The 13,433-nt window shown below is 44.8% G+C and overlaps 1 protein-coding gene across 1 annotated transcript in view; it reads left to right on the top strand.

Moving 5' to 3' along the window:
- Positions 1–3,014: 3,014 nt before the first annotated feature.
- Positions 3,015–13,433, top strand: part of LOC104531815 (mitogen-activated protein kinase kinase kinase kinase 4) — a gene marked incomplete at both ends in the record, with an annotated part of 52,369 nt that continues 41,950 nt past the window's right edge. Inside the window, one exon of the mRNA XM_010176819.1 lies at positions 3,015–3,071. Within this exon, the coding sequence (XP_010175121.1) occupies positions 3,015–3,071 (57 nt within the window). The remainder of the gene's footprint in view (positions 3,072–13,433) is intronic.

The following is a 13,433-nucleotide window of genomic DNA, read 5'->3' as shown; positions in this document are numbered from 1 at the left end:
AAGATCGGTTTCCGAAATAGGAATGCTTAGCCATTTCATGTTGCAAGCAAAATTATAGCAGCATGCTAATAGTTTGACAAGTCTGTTCTTGAGCAGAGCTGTTAAGCTGATAAACAAACAAACAAAAACTCTGCTCATGCTTATATTTTGTGCTTGTGATGTTTGCTTTTCCCCTCTCTCTAAAAGTGTTTTTAATGAAAAGAATGTGGCTTCAAAATGTCCTTTTACTTTTCTCATATAAATTAATGTCATGCAACCTCCCCCATATATGTTGTAGATACACTCCATACATTATGAAAAGGGTATTTGGAGTAATTTTTAACCGTATTCTGAAATGACCAGGGTTTAAATTTGGCCTGGGATACTGAGCATCCCACACTTCCCACAGTCTGCAGTTCCCTTGCTCCCCAGTCCCTTAGGAGGGTTATGGAGGAGCTTTTCCCATCCCTGCTGCCCCAGCGAACCACGAGCAATCGCTGTGCTCTGCCGTAGCTGTCGTGGCCCAGGTTTTGGTAGGGACTAGTGGAGGCACCGGCTGCAGGGGCAGGGTGGTTGGGCTGGTGCACATTAGTCATCCGAGTGGGCCAGTCTCACAAGGAGGAACGGCGCCTGGAGAAAAGCTGTGAAGCTGAGCCCTGGGAAATTTCAGCCTTCTCGCTGGAAATAGCAAGCCCACCAGTAGTTTGGAAGTTAAAAAAGATAAATAGAGGAAACTTTCCATAAACTTTCCATAAAATATGTGGCATTCCGTGGATGTCTTGCTACTTCGTTCTTCTGTGTGCCACTTTTTCTGCTTGGAGTATGTTCTGCCACCATTTTAGCATCGCCACATTTTTGCAGAATGAATGGTGAACCGTATTTTCACTGGTTTTTTAAGAAGTTTTTTCTTCCTCAGTCCTCCTTAGCGTTGTGAGATTTTTTTCCTCTGAGATGTTGTTGTTCCTCTCTTTAGCATATTCTTTTTGTACCTCAAACTGTGCTTCCCCACGTCTTCAGGTCTTTTAGTTCCTTCCACAGAGCTGTGGAAAATAGGAGCACCTACCTCTATGTAGGTGCTATTTTTCCCTCCTCCCTTGGTGGGATGGTAAGTCTTGAGGAGAAGGCCACAGGCTTTTGTCATTAGGCAGAGGTCCAGGGTGGGAGGTCGGAGTTGCATCTCTCCTGGGCTTGCTGAAAGGCTTTGGTTCAAGAGGTAGTAAGGTCGAGTTGAGGTCAGTCTTGGCCACTGCACAAGTTACTACCCTAACTTTGTTTCAAAATTGAAACCAGCTTGAGACCAAGCTGTAAAAAGAAATGCATACAATAAAGGGAGTTTACAGAGCCGGCAGAAGCCCGAGTGCAGTAATTTATTTATAGAAAGCATGTGGACTGGTTAACAAGGGGAGAGAGCAGCACAATATGAGTTGTGAAAGAAAGTGGAGGCTGTGAGTTCTGCAGCATTTCCCCCTTTCTGATGCACCAGCAGTACCTGGGCCATTACCTCCATGGAGGGTATCGTAAGGGGTCAAGATTTCTCCAAAGAGATTAGTGGATTGGGGTGCTTCAGTTCTGGAGTGCCAGTCTCAAAAGAATCTGTAAAGACATTAAGAAGTTAGTCCAGGAAAAAAAATATACTAGTAATGTCCATCAGCTGTAGTGAATGCTGTGTGTAGGTTTTGGCCTAGGAAACTTAGAACTTGGTGAGGAGAAAGGTAAAGGAACTGTCACTTCAGTGAAATGTTTTGTTGTGTTTTTTATCATGATTTGTGATGAAAGTGAAGAAGCGTAGTGGGCATACCTCTTGCTGGAGAGCTTGGCTGATCCAGGGAAGAACCTTTGGGGACAGTTCTTGGGAAAGGGGCTGGGAGACCAGGCTGCTTGGCTGGAAGGCTCAGGGCGGACTGCTGGGTATTAAGTGGTGAGCTGGAAAATACTAGGAACCAGTACTAGGAACATTTCTAAGTGCCTGTTTAGAAAAAAAATGCAGAGCAGCTAATTGATACGGCCCCACCTCATGTAAAAATATACTGGAGGAAAGAAAGGTTTTTGTCAGAAGTCAGCTGAGGCCAGTTACAGCCCCCCAGGGCTGGAGGGGCCCTCTGTGCTGCCAGCCAGCCGGCCAGCCGGGCCATCCGCCTTCTGCCAGCGCTGCCTCTGCTCTCGCTGCCGAGCAAACCAGTTCAGTTTCCTGATCCGCAGTCCCCCGCCTCGCCCCACACTTTGCTTTTTCCGTGTTAACTTTCTGCCATTTTACTGATCTCAATCAGCTTATCATATGATCCGATGAGTGCCAGAACGAGCTCAGTGCTCCTGGGAGAAATCTGTGACAGGAGGCTGGAGGGAGGCAGGGGAAGGACGGGTAGGAGCTCCCCGCCGCAGGAGCTGGGATCTGTTAATTCAGCTCCAGCTGTACTGAGAAACCGTACCCTTCTGGTGGCGTAGCTGAAGGGAGACGACGTCTTGTTCTTGTCTAGCTATCGTGAGACAGGCAGAGAGAGATATTGCAGGTCTGATGCATCACTTGAAGAAACTTCACTTTTTTGTTGTTTGTTTTTTTACTAGTGGAGACCAAAACAGAGAGAGATGTCCTTTTGCAACCCTCTAAGCCTGCTTGCATTTACCCAGTAAAATATCAGCCAGGTACTAGGCACTGGTGCATGGAAATAAAATATGCAATACGTGGAGTTTAAATATTCTGGCATGTTAATAAACTATCAGTACTGACTATGAGCTTTGCTGAAGTAAACATAAGGGAAGCTGCGAATGTAATCTGTGTGTGCTTAATGTTGATAATCATCCTTTTAATGTTGAGAAAAATAAATGGGTTCTAAGATTTATGTAAGAACATTTTAAAGATAAACTTTTTTTTTTTCAGCCATCTAGAGTATTTGTTGTTTTTTCATATGAAGTATCAGAAGGGTCCAGCACAGCTGGGGAAAACCCAGTGGCTGGAGCTCTCATCCAAATGTTTTGCTCCATGTGTGCTGAAGGGATTGATAAAGACACTGGTGCTAACAGTTCTCTCTCTTCTTCAGGGTCGGCATGTCAAAACAGGTCAGCTGGCAGCCATCAAAGTCATGGATGTTACCGAGGTGAGTAGAGGAACATTCTGTTTTATTAACAATACAGGTGAAATTTAAGAATGAGAGATGGCATATGGCTTGCCTCATATTTATGTTGAAGGGCATGGTCCTTGCCTGTGATTGTTTGCTTTCTGTTTGCAAGACCTGACCTCTCAAGCCCATCTGCCCTTTACAAAATTTCTGTGCACTTGTGTGCAGGGGCCTCTGGCCTTCACAGATTGCTTTGGCTGGTCCTAGGACATAATAGCACACATAGCACTCCCTTTTCAGAAATTTCTCAGAAGAGGGAAAAAAGTCTGTTTCCCTGCTTTCCACTTTTTTCTATTCAATGTGTCATCTTGCTTTTACCAAAAAAGAAGGTGAGGAGGCTGCTTGACATAGAAGACAGTTGTTTCTCGGTACATTTGCAGCCTAAGAAGAGTATACAGTTATTCAAAGGAAATGGGTCCAATAAAGTTCTCAGAAGCCTGAAAGCAGAAACATCTGCAGGAACGATGAGCAGATTGCTGGCAGAATTCAGCAATGAAAAGTAGTAGTTGCAGCTGACCCGGGGGATTTACTGTGGAGCTTTACATGGAAAAGATGGGAAATTAACCCAGCCAAAGAGATAAAATAATATATGCCCTTATTTGAATCCTTAGATGTCTTGCAGTTTATGCTGTTCAAAAAGCAATCAGTTTAATTTAAATCTTCAAAAGAGATAAGGAAAAGCATGGGTTTTCCCCTGTTGATTCCATTTGTGTTGAGTAGAGTTACATCTGCAAATTAACACAACAGCTTCAGATTTAAAATTGAATGAGATCCTCCTGTGTGATATCTGCAATGCTGGACTGATATAACACTTCTGAAGAGAGGTTGTGCCTTTTCAAACCAAGTGTCTTACTTTTCTGAACTCCTCAATCTTATATAGGTATTAAGGGAAAATTTACATTAATGTAATGTACAAAGCAGGGGTTCTTTGGCGAGCTGGTTATATTAAGCAAAAGTGCTACAGGGGTGTTGCTGAAAAATGTTTTCTGTTTTAGCGTGTGTATAGGTGCCAACAAGTAAAAATGGCCTTGGACACAAACTCCTAGGCAAGTGGCTGGGGTGTAATGGATAAACAGGCAGGAGAGGGAAGAAAGCAAGAAGGCAGGGTTAGGTCAACCGATAGGACTTCAGTCATATCTCTGAATCTCCTTGTGATGGATGGATGGGCAGCGTGTCTGCTGCTCTCTAACTGAAGCTTTTGTGTCTGCCAAGGGCTAGGCATTCTTACTTTGTAAGGTGGCCTGATAAAAATCAGTTTTCAGCTGTAGATTTTCAAAGGCTGCCTTCATGAGGAGACAGTGCTCTTTCGCTGCAGCTAACAAGCACACAAACCAGAGAAGAATGAAGGTGCATCGACATCCAGTGAATGTTCTTTGCACAGCAAAAGTTTCCATTCGTGCAGCAGTTTTACACAGGGCAGCTTGCTGGACTGTGCATGACAAAGGCTTCTTCCATGACATTAAGATTGGCTGTACTGCACACTCCCTCTGTTTTTAATAGTATATATTAATCACAAACAGTTGTAGTGCAGAGGTTGCACAGCACAAGGAAAACGATTGAAAAATGCTGCCTATAGTATGGCTGAGCTCATGGTGTGGGAGGTGGCTTATGTTTTGAAACTTTCTGTAATTTTTGGCTGGTTTCAAAAAGCTAGTTGTATATTGGCACTCTGTATCTTTTATCTCACAAGCTTATACTTTTTTAGGGGATGAAGGGCAGTCAGAGGGAGGAGTTTGGAGACATTAGGCCCATGCAGCTTAAAAGTGTTGTCGTTCCTACCAGTGGAGCTCATGTGTTTTTGCTTCAAACTAATGAGCCTGCGGTGGCTAAAAATGTGGTGTAAATTCTTCCAAGTCGTGCTAAGTCAGCTCCACTTTTTAACACCAGGCATGGGTGATACTGTTGCATGTCCCATTTTCTCAGTGGCAGATGTGGCTGTAGGATATTCCTGTCCACTCTTGCTTGCTGGTTCTTTGTCTGTCTCCAAACACTTGTGCTGACACAACTGCCCCAGGGCCAGATAATGACCTGGATCAGTGAACTGGCCCTGGTTCCAGGTTAAAAATACCCTCACTCCCCTCTTTCCTTTTTTCAGATATTTATAACCTGGATCAGTTCGTTGATCTAGTTGAGCACACGACATTACAAACAGTTGTGCTGTCGCTATGAAGAAGGTGGCATGAGACTGGAAAAGAGATGCTGATGGCCGTGGGGGAGAGAGGGTAGTAGCTCAAGTTGACGTTGCTGCCAGAGATCATCAAGCCATGGCTTCAGTTCCTCAAGGGATGGTTTCATGAACATCTCCTTTTGCTGGCAGACTGTGCAGCTCCATCCTGGTTCTAGCTCACTACAGCTTATAGGGATGGTGGGAGGAGAAAACATGGGGACAGAGGGGGCAGCGATGCCACCCTCAGCACTGCCTCGAAAGAAATGCTGAAGGAACCACAGATTCACATCTACCTTCTCCACCTCCTTCAAGAGCTATAGTTATAGCAGCCGCTCTTGTAGGCTAATGGCAGCTATCTGTGTCCATGCCCATGGGGAAAGAGGCTTGAGTGGAAACTTGTACAGAACTGAAATTGTGATTTTTTGATGAGCGGCTGCTGAAGCTCGAGGGGATTTGTGCCTCTGTGCATGTTTTACTGGCAGTGTTACGCCGTTCTGCTTCAACGGTAAGTGGTGCTGCCATGGAGGATATCTGGTTGTTTTGTCTAACCTGCCTTGAGAATAGACACAAGACTTACTTTCTTCTGGGATAGGTCTGATCCAGTGCTTGCTTTGCCAAATGCTTAACAAATTAGAAAGCCTAATGTGTTGGCACGCTCTGTGGGCACGCCTCAAATTTTCAGTTTTCAAGGCCCTGATTCTGTAATTCACACATTGCTCAGGATCAGCAAAGTTACATCAATTCTGGGTTATAAAGCTTTGATCATCCAAAGGAGAGGGATGTCGGAGCGAAGGCTTTCCTTAAAAAGTTTTTGTTGGCATGAAGAAAACAGGTAGTATAACCTCTGACTAGAGACGCTGGAAGAAGCTTTAGAGCTCTGTAATGAACATGGCACTGTGGAAATGTGCTTCATCCTTCTCAGCTTTTCTTGTGGTTTTCTCTTCAGATTTTAATTTTGAAAAGAATGATGGTAAGGATGAGAAAAGAGGAGGTGGGCTGAAGATATCAGCTTGATCTTTGAATATATTATGACTAGTTAGTACTGCTGCCTGAAACACTGGGGGGGTGTTGATGTGCATAAAAGTTTTGTCTCTCTTCCACTTTCCTCCTCTCTAAACAAATTAAGAAAAGATCTGGAAGATTGTATGGATCTTTATAGATGTTTCTATAGATGTTTTTAGTGCTACAGCACTAAAGCAAGCACTAAAGTATCTGTAGGATCTAAAGATCTGTAAGTCTTCCTACAGAATGGTGCATACGTAGGTCCTGTTTTCACTTTCTGAGGGTGAAGCTAGAGCACGTGTAGGGTGAAAAAATTTCACTGGGGCGTAGAACAAATAAAACCAAAAAAGCACCAGTCCTCATCAATTGAAAGCTATTCTGTTGTTGGAATGAGTCCAATGACCATAAAAGGGGAACAACACGAACTATCAGCGTATACATGCTTTAAAAAATATTTTCCAAAATGTACATATGTAGGATGAATCTCAGGCTGCACGCATGTTGTGGGGGAAGGCGTTATTTGAGAGGCTCCTGTAGTCTGTCTTTAATCTTTTTATTGTAGGGTCTCTGTTCCTTCTGGGGCATTGTTTTGGAGAAGGTGCTGCTCAGTCTGTGTTGACCCCTTCCGCTCGCTGACCATGCTGTTAGGTTTCCATGAGCTCCTTGCTGCGTACTGGTGTGCAGCACACCAAGTGAGCCGTGACTGATGTTATCAGATGCAACACAAGTACGCTGTTAAGATTTGCCAGTCACCGTTTAGTTAGAAGAATCCATGTTCTTGTGAAGCAAATAACATTTAAAACCTTAACAAAGCTTACTTGGCAAATCTGTCTGCATCTGTGCTGTTAACTTGCATTACACCCTAAACAGACGGCTTGACTCTGCTTAACTCTTTTGGAGGTTTTCTTTGCAGCTGCACGCTCGTTTCCAGGGTCACTCCTGTGTTCCCCTTCCAGCAATGCTTTTCTCTTTGAAAGGCTGAGTAACTGATTTTGAGGGAAAAACATAATCGCTTCTTTTCTGTTTGTTATAACCCCTGACGCTGCTGCTTCTTCCTCCTACCTCTTCCCACACACACTCTTGGCATCCCTTGGGAAAGTTTTCCGCATGCCTTTTTAATAGCAGCATTTCTCAGCTCTTGTGCCCAGTGTTTCATGACTTGTCCAGTCTAGTCTGTGTAAAATTATGCTAAGTAAACAACTGGATACTGTATCCTGCTGATTTATGAAAGAAGCTGGATTGCTTTTAGTGCTTGCCTGTCTTGCCCTTTCTGTACGTGCTCTGCAGAAAAATTAACAACCCCAAACCAAAACCTCCAGGTCTGCAGAGAAACGTGGCCCATCCTCCCCTACCTAGACAGGAAAGGTTACCCAAATTATTCATTGCCATCTTCCCAACTCTGCTGACTGCTTTTTTCTGTTGTAGTAGGCAAGTCACTTTGATTCTTGTGAGTCTGTATCTTACAGCCTACGTGGTGTTATAAACTGCGATCATGTGAATGATCCATCCATTGCCCATAAGACAGTCTGCAGAAAGACTGCAGATAAATATAAATGTGTGTGTTCCCACACATGCAGGCAGACCAAATGAGGGGAAAACAAAAGTAATAACCACTGAAAGTTTGCCCTAACTTTTATGTGGCGTGTTTTGTTTTGTTTTTTGGGTTTTTTTTCCCCTCCCTCCTGAAAACCCAAAGACAATGTGTGGATTTTGATCTGCTTGGAGGGAAAAAAGGAAAAAAAAAAAAAAAAGGAAAACAAAAAGTTGTTGCCCCACTGTAGCAGACTGGGAAATGCAGATCTTCACAGCACTGTGCAACAGAACTGGGGCAAGCCAGTCTGGAGGAGCTGAATTCGGACTGGCCTTTTCGTGTGGAAACAGGAGTGCGCTGCTTTACCTGGCTTAGCACCGCTGCCTGATAAATCACTTTTATACCACTCCATGGCAGTACTTACTGCTAAGTTAGACAAAGCAAACCTGCAGCCAGTAGAGTTAGTAAAAGCCTTTGCTGTGTCCCTTCCTCTTGATATTAATTGGGGAAAATGGGTCAAGGACCTAACAATCTAGATTGTTCCTATGGGGAGTACTGGCACCTTGCTCGCTTGTCCCTTGAATGTGAGTTGCTTACTACTAGTCTGTACAAAATTTTGCAGTCTTTAGTTAACTAAACAGTTACCTGGCAAAACAAAAACTTGTTCTGTGGAAAAGGAATAAATAGGAAAGGTATTTACAACGTGGACAGCCCTGCTATCCAGTCTCTGCTGAAGCTGATTAACCTCTGATCTCTTCTGGGAATTAGGTCAAAAAAAAAAAAAAGGCTGCTGGGAACTTTCTATTACAGTTCAGAGTCAAACAGAGCTGGACAGAGTGGTCCCTTGAGCTGTAACGTCTGGTTTGGGAGGAGGTCAAAAAGAGCTACAATGGTCTTGCAGCCAGCAGGGAAGCCTTTTTTGAGCTGCAGAGTATTTGTATAATTACACTATTTCCCTCCTTAATTTGAGATCCTGCACCTATCTCTGCCGCATGCCCTTGCCCAGCAGCTTGGCACAGCTCTTGCCCTGCTTTCCCACCGCCCTGGTGCCGGGAGGCTCAGCCCCAGGGTGCTGGCGGGGTCTGCGGTGCTGGCTGGGGTCTGTGTGGGACCGGGCTCTGCTGCATCCCTCGTCAGCTCCGTGCTGCCCCTGTCTCTGAGAGCCCCCCGTTTGTTTTGGGCAGAGGTGGTTCTGCCTGTCTTCAGAGTGAGGGGTGTGTGTGTAGGGCCTTGCAGGGGGGCTGGCGGTGTCAGACATGTCCCAACACCCTCATCCTTGGGTGGCAGAGCTGTGCTTAGCCTGCAAGCTCGTAGTCCTAACAGAGCAGAGCGATGGTTAACTCTGGAGAGCCTTTTGTCCTTACAGTCATAGTGACTTTATCTCCCAGCAAGGCAAATGCAGCTAACACCTGGCTTGAGTCAGGTCTGCAATTTTTGAACGTGATCCAAGAGACTTTCCTCGAGCAGTGCTGGCACCACTTTGGAGGAAGGGCAAACTTTCACTCTCTTCATCTGTGTCCTGGGGGTGGTTAGCTAGACTGTCAGGCTGGAGAAGGTTATTTGGGAAGGGGAGGATGTCAGGTTTGAGGCAGCTGCAAGAGGGAGTTTGCATAGGGAGTTCCACATGTGGTTTGAGGTCAGGACAGAAAGCTGTGGCTGTTATCAAGCAGCTTGGGAAATGATACACAATGTGTATTGACTGGAGAGAGCTGGTGTTGAGCGCCAACACTCTGCATTGCTGTGTCCCAGCAAAGAGCAATTTCACACTGATACTGTGTGGTTGAGTGAAAAATTGGCAGTGGGGAGAGAAAAAAAAGAGATGTAAAACATTTGTATGTGCTTGTTTCTCTGTCTACTTTTTTAATATACCATTTCTTCTCAGTGCAAGATTTCCACCTGAGTGGAAGACTGCACGCACAGTCAGTTGTCAGTTGTCCTTGTGGGTGTACCTCTCTAGATATTTCAGCATGGTTCTTTTGGAACCTGACTGTTTCAAAGCTGGAAGAAACAGATGTTTTCCTTTTGCCATTAAGATCCTTGAGGGCACCATTGCTACCTCACCAGCATCTATTATCTGCCAACAGCAAAAGAGATTGGACTGTGAAGGCGTTGTGGTGCTTGTTTAGTAGTATTCCCATTGCATGGCTTTTCAGCTGAGGCCAGGAGCTGGCTTCATCTTCAAGGCTGATTGTAGATCATTGTGTTAAGAAAGGCCAAAGAAAGTTGGGCTGCCTCTGCCTCCTCCTCATCTCTATGCTTATGAGAAGTCTGATGTGCAAGGTTTTTGTCCTATCTACCAGAAAATATTTTGCCAGTGCTCTGTAAATTGGAATGTAGTTTAGATTACACAAACTGAATTTATGACCATGTAAAGGGAACTTTACTGTACTTCAGAGCGCAGAAGAATCTCCTTGTTTTATAGAAGCAGCTTTAAAATTTTGCCTACCTGGGTGTAAGAGGGCCAGTGTTGCATGAAAAAGCAGGGGGGTAAAGCAATTTGTCAGGAAATAAACCCATAGCCAGGTAACACTCCGCTGTAGCACAGCAGATGATACTCAGGGTATACTCCTCAGCTGTGGCACCAAGATCTGTTATATGAGAGCACATGTTTAGTACTGGAGCATAGCGGAAACTGGAAGGCTGGGCAGGCTGCAGCTGACTTCCATTGGTGGAAGGACAGGAGTGCGTATTAAGAATATTTCTCTGCAAGTCTTGAGCTCTTTGGACAAGTCTGGACTTTTCCCTTAAACGTTTCTTTCCTTTGGTTTGATGGTGCGACTGCGTTGACATGCTCAGAAGGAAAAGATAAGTCATCTAGGTGGGCCACTGATGTCTGTTAGCATCGTTGTCATGAGCAGGACAGGTGCTTGAATTCCAGCCTTTGGGCATTGTTTATCAGTCCAAGTGGGCAATACACTCATGCATTTAACTAGAATCCTGTGCCTATTTTTCTTCAGTCCTTAGGCTTGGTACCTGCAGTTGTCCGGAGACATGTTGTTAGCTCTGCTGCTAGCACTGACAAGGAAGTGATTTCATAGGTGTAGGAATGACTGTTAGGATCTATCTTACGTTGGGGAAATCCGTACTCTGATACTAGCAGTGTTGAAGGCTCAGTGTGGGTAGTGTGCAGATGCTTTCACAATCATCATATTTAACCTACTGGTCATACCTGCACTGACATGAATTTGAGCAATAGTAGCCTGTGCAAGTTCTAGTGATGGAGCATTTCTTCTGAGCCGAGGGGAGCATTTGTGCAGGTGGCCTCGACGCAGGCGTTTCACCGCTGCCTTCCTGAGCGCTGGGCTCTGTTTGTCTGAGCTGTGTGAGGAGATTTGAGTTCTGATGGGAAACAGAAATGTTTTGTGTGCAGATAATAGCAAAAAGTGTACAGGGCTGTGTTTTGTATCGTTTCTGTCAGACACACAGCACAGCTCAATTTACCCCTGGTGAATCAGACAAATTGTCTACTCAGGGAAAACAACCCCATCAATACAGTGTGAGAGCATGTGTGCTCTTGCCAGTTTGGGCAGAGTGGAACCGGTGAGGATTGTGACAGAGCATTGTGCTTTCGTTTTAGCACGTATCTAGGCTGAACCCGGGTCTGCGGTGTATTCCTCCTGCCTGAGTAGGCAAGCCAGAGATCCCAGGTCCAGTGTGCGCCGCTGTCTTTCGGGGGTGCACTTTAAAGTCTGGTTTGGGCATTAGGATCAAAGACAGGAGAATTAATTTGCTGTTTATGTTAAAGGAGATATATCTGCTTGAAATGTAATCTTTCTTAACTGTGTTTAATTGTAGTTTAATAAACTGCACCTGCCAGTGGGTTCCTCCTGTTTTTGCTACGACATTCCATAATTTTATCTTGACTTCCTAAGGAAATGAGGCTTCTTGGCGATAGTGCGTGGGTCCTGCCTTCTTTTCCACCAAATACTTTTTGGATCTGCTGGCCAACTTTGTCCAAGTTTAATGAGGAGGAGAAATTCCAAAGATACAAAGTCCTGACAAGTTATGTGAAAACTGGCAGGCTGTGTGGAGAAAAGAGGCTGAGATTTATGGCCCCTGCTTTGGGAATGGTAGGCAGACCTTAGCCACTGTCCATTATCAGTCAGCTGGCCACTGTTTTTCAGTAAATCAGGAGGAGGAGGTATATTACTGCTTTTAAAAGAAAGAGTTCTGATGCTTGGCTTTCAAGTGAGTGCTGCAGCTATAGGAATGTGTGCAGGGTAGCACATGCAAACTACTTTTAAGCATTTTAAAATCTCCCTCTGGGTCTTTCTTTAGTTTACGGGGCCACAATAGTATTGCACATTTGAGATTACCCTGTGTGATCTCTCTCCCCCTCTTTCTCTTTCTTAAATGTGCATATATATATATAAATATAAAATAGCAATGTTATTCTCCAACATTTAATGAGACAAAAATGTTTGCTCTAAGTCCCTTGATGGTGCTTCTTTTGCAAGATGCAGTTTGAGTGATTGTGTAGGGAGTTAGTGGCTAAAATACAGTCTTGAAGCCCAGCTCCTAAAACAAGAGATTATGGCAGCAAGTGCTAATGTGCAAGGACCTGGGAATTCATTGTGCTCCAAGCTGACTTGTAACCACGATGAACACTCCCCTTGTGCCTAACAAGAAAGCATTCTTCTCCCCCTGTGCCCAGTCTCTTAAATATGCAATGGGAAGCACATGGCTGAACTAAGTGTTAAAAGAACCTTGAAAATGCTGCACAAACTAGTTCAGTTGATCAGTGGAGGAGAAGATGTTGTTTGTCTCCTGAGCCTAGAAATATCTCAAGTCCTTTCTAGCTATAGGCCTACATACATTCCTCTACAGAGGTTTAATCCAAAAGGGATTAAAGTCTCCTGAGCATGCTTTGTGTAGCCTCTCTGGCAGAGAACATTTTCTACTACTAAATGAAAGTGCAAAGGTGTTGTCAATAAATTGAAAAGATTGATGCTTCATAATAAACAGACAGCTTAGTTTTGCTTTGCTGTCCTTGACATCTTTCTTAGTAAGACCCTGCTTCAAGCAGACTTAGAATGGTAGAATCATAGAATGGTTTGGGTTGGAAGGGATCATCCAGTTCCAACCCCCCTGCCAGCAGCAGGGACACCTTCCACTAGACCAGGTTGCTCAAAGCCCCATCCAACCTGGCCTGGAACACTTCCAGGGAGGGGGCATCCACAGCTTCTCTGGGCAACCTGTTCCAGTGTCTCACTACCCTCATGGGAAAGAATTTCTTCCTAATATCTAATCTAAACCTTCCCTCTTTCAGTTTGAAGCCATTTCCCCTTGTTCTATCACTAGATAAGTAAAAAGTCTTTGTAAAAAGTCCTTCCCCAGCCTTCCTGTAGCCCCTTCAGGTACTGGAAGGCCGCTATAAGGTCTCCCCGGAGCCTTCTCTTCTCCAGGCTGAACAGCCCCAACTCTCTCAGCCTGTCCTCATAGGAGAGGTGCTCCAGCCCTCGGATCATCCTGGTGGCCTCCTCTGGACTTGTTCTAACAGGTCCACGTCCTTCTTATGTTGGGCCCCAGAAGTGGACGCAGTACTGCAGGTGGGGTCCCATGAGAGCAGAGTAGAGGGGCAGAATCACCTCCCTTGACCTGCTGGCCACACTTCTCTTGATGCCGCCCAGGATACAGTTAT

Source organism: Antrostomus carolinensis, unplaced genomic scaffold (assembly GCF_000700745.2).
Source record: "Antrostomus carolinensis isolate BGI_N321 unplaced genomic scaffold, ASM70074v2 scaffold10701, whole genome shotgun sequence".
Taxonomy (NCBI): domain Eukaryota; kingdom Metazoa; phylum Chordata; class Aves; order Caprimulgiformes; family Caprimulgidae; genus Antrostomus; species Antrostomus carolinensis.
The sequence above is the reverse complement of the archived record's forward strand: the minus strand, read 5'-3'. Positions and strand labels throughout refer to the sequence as shown.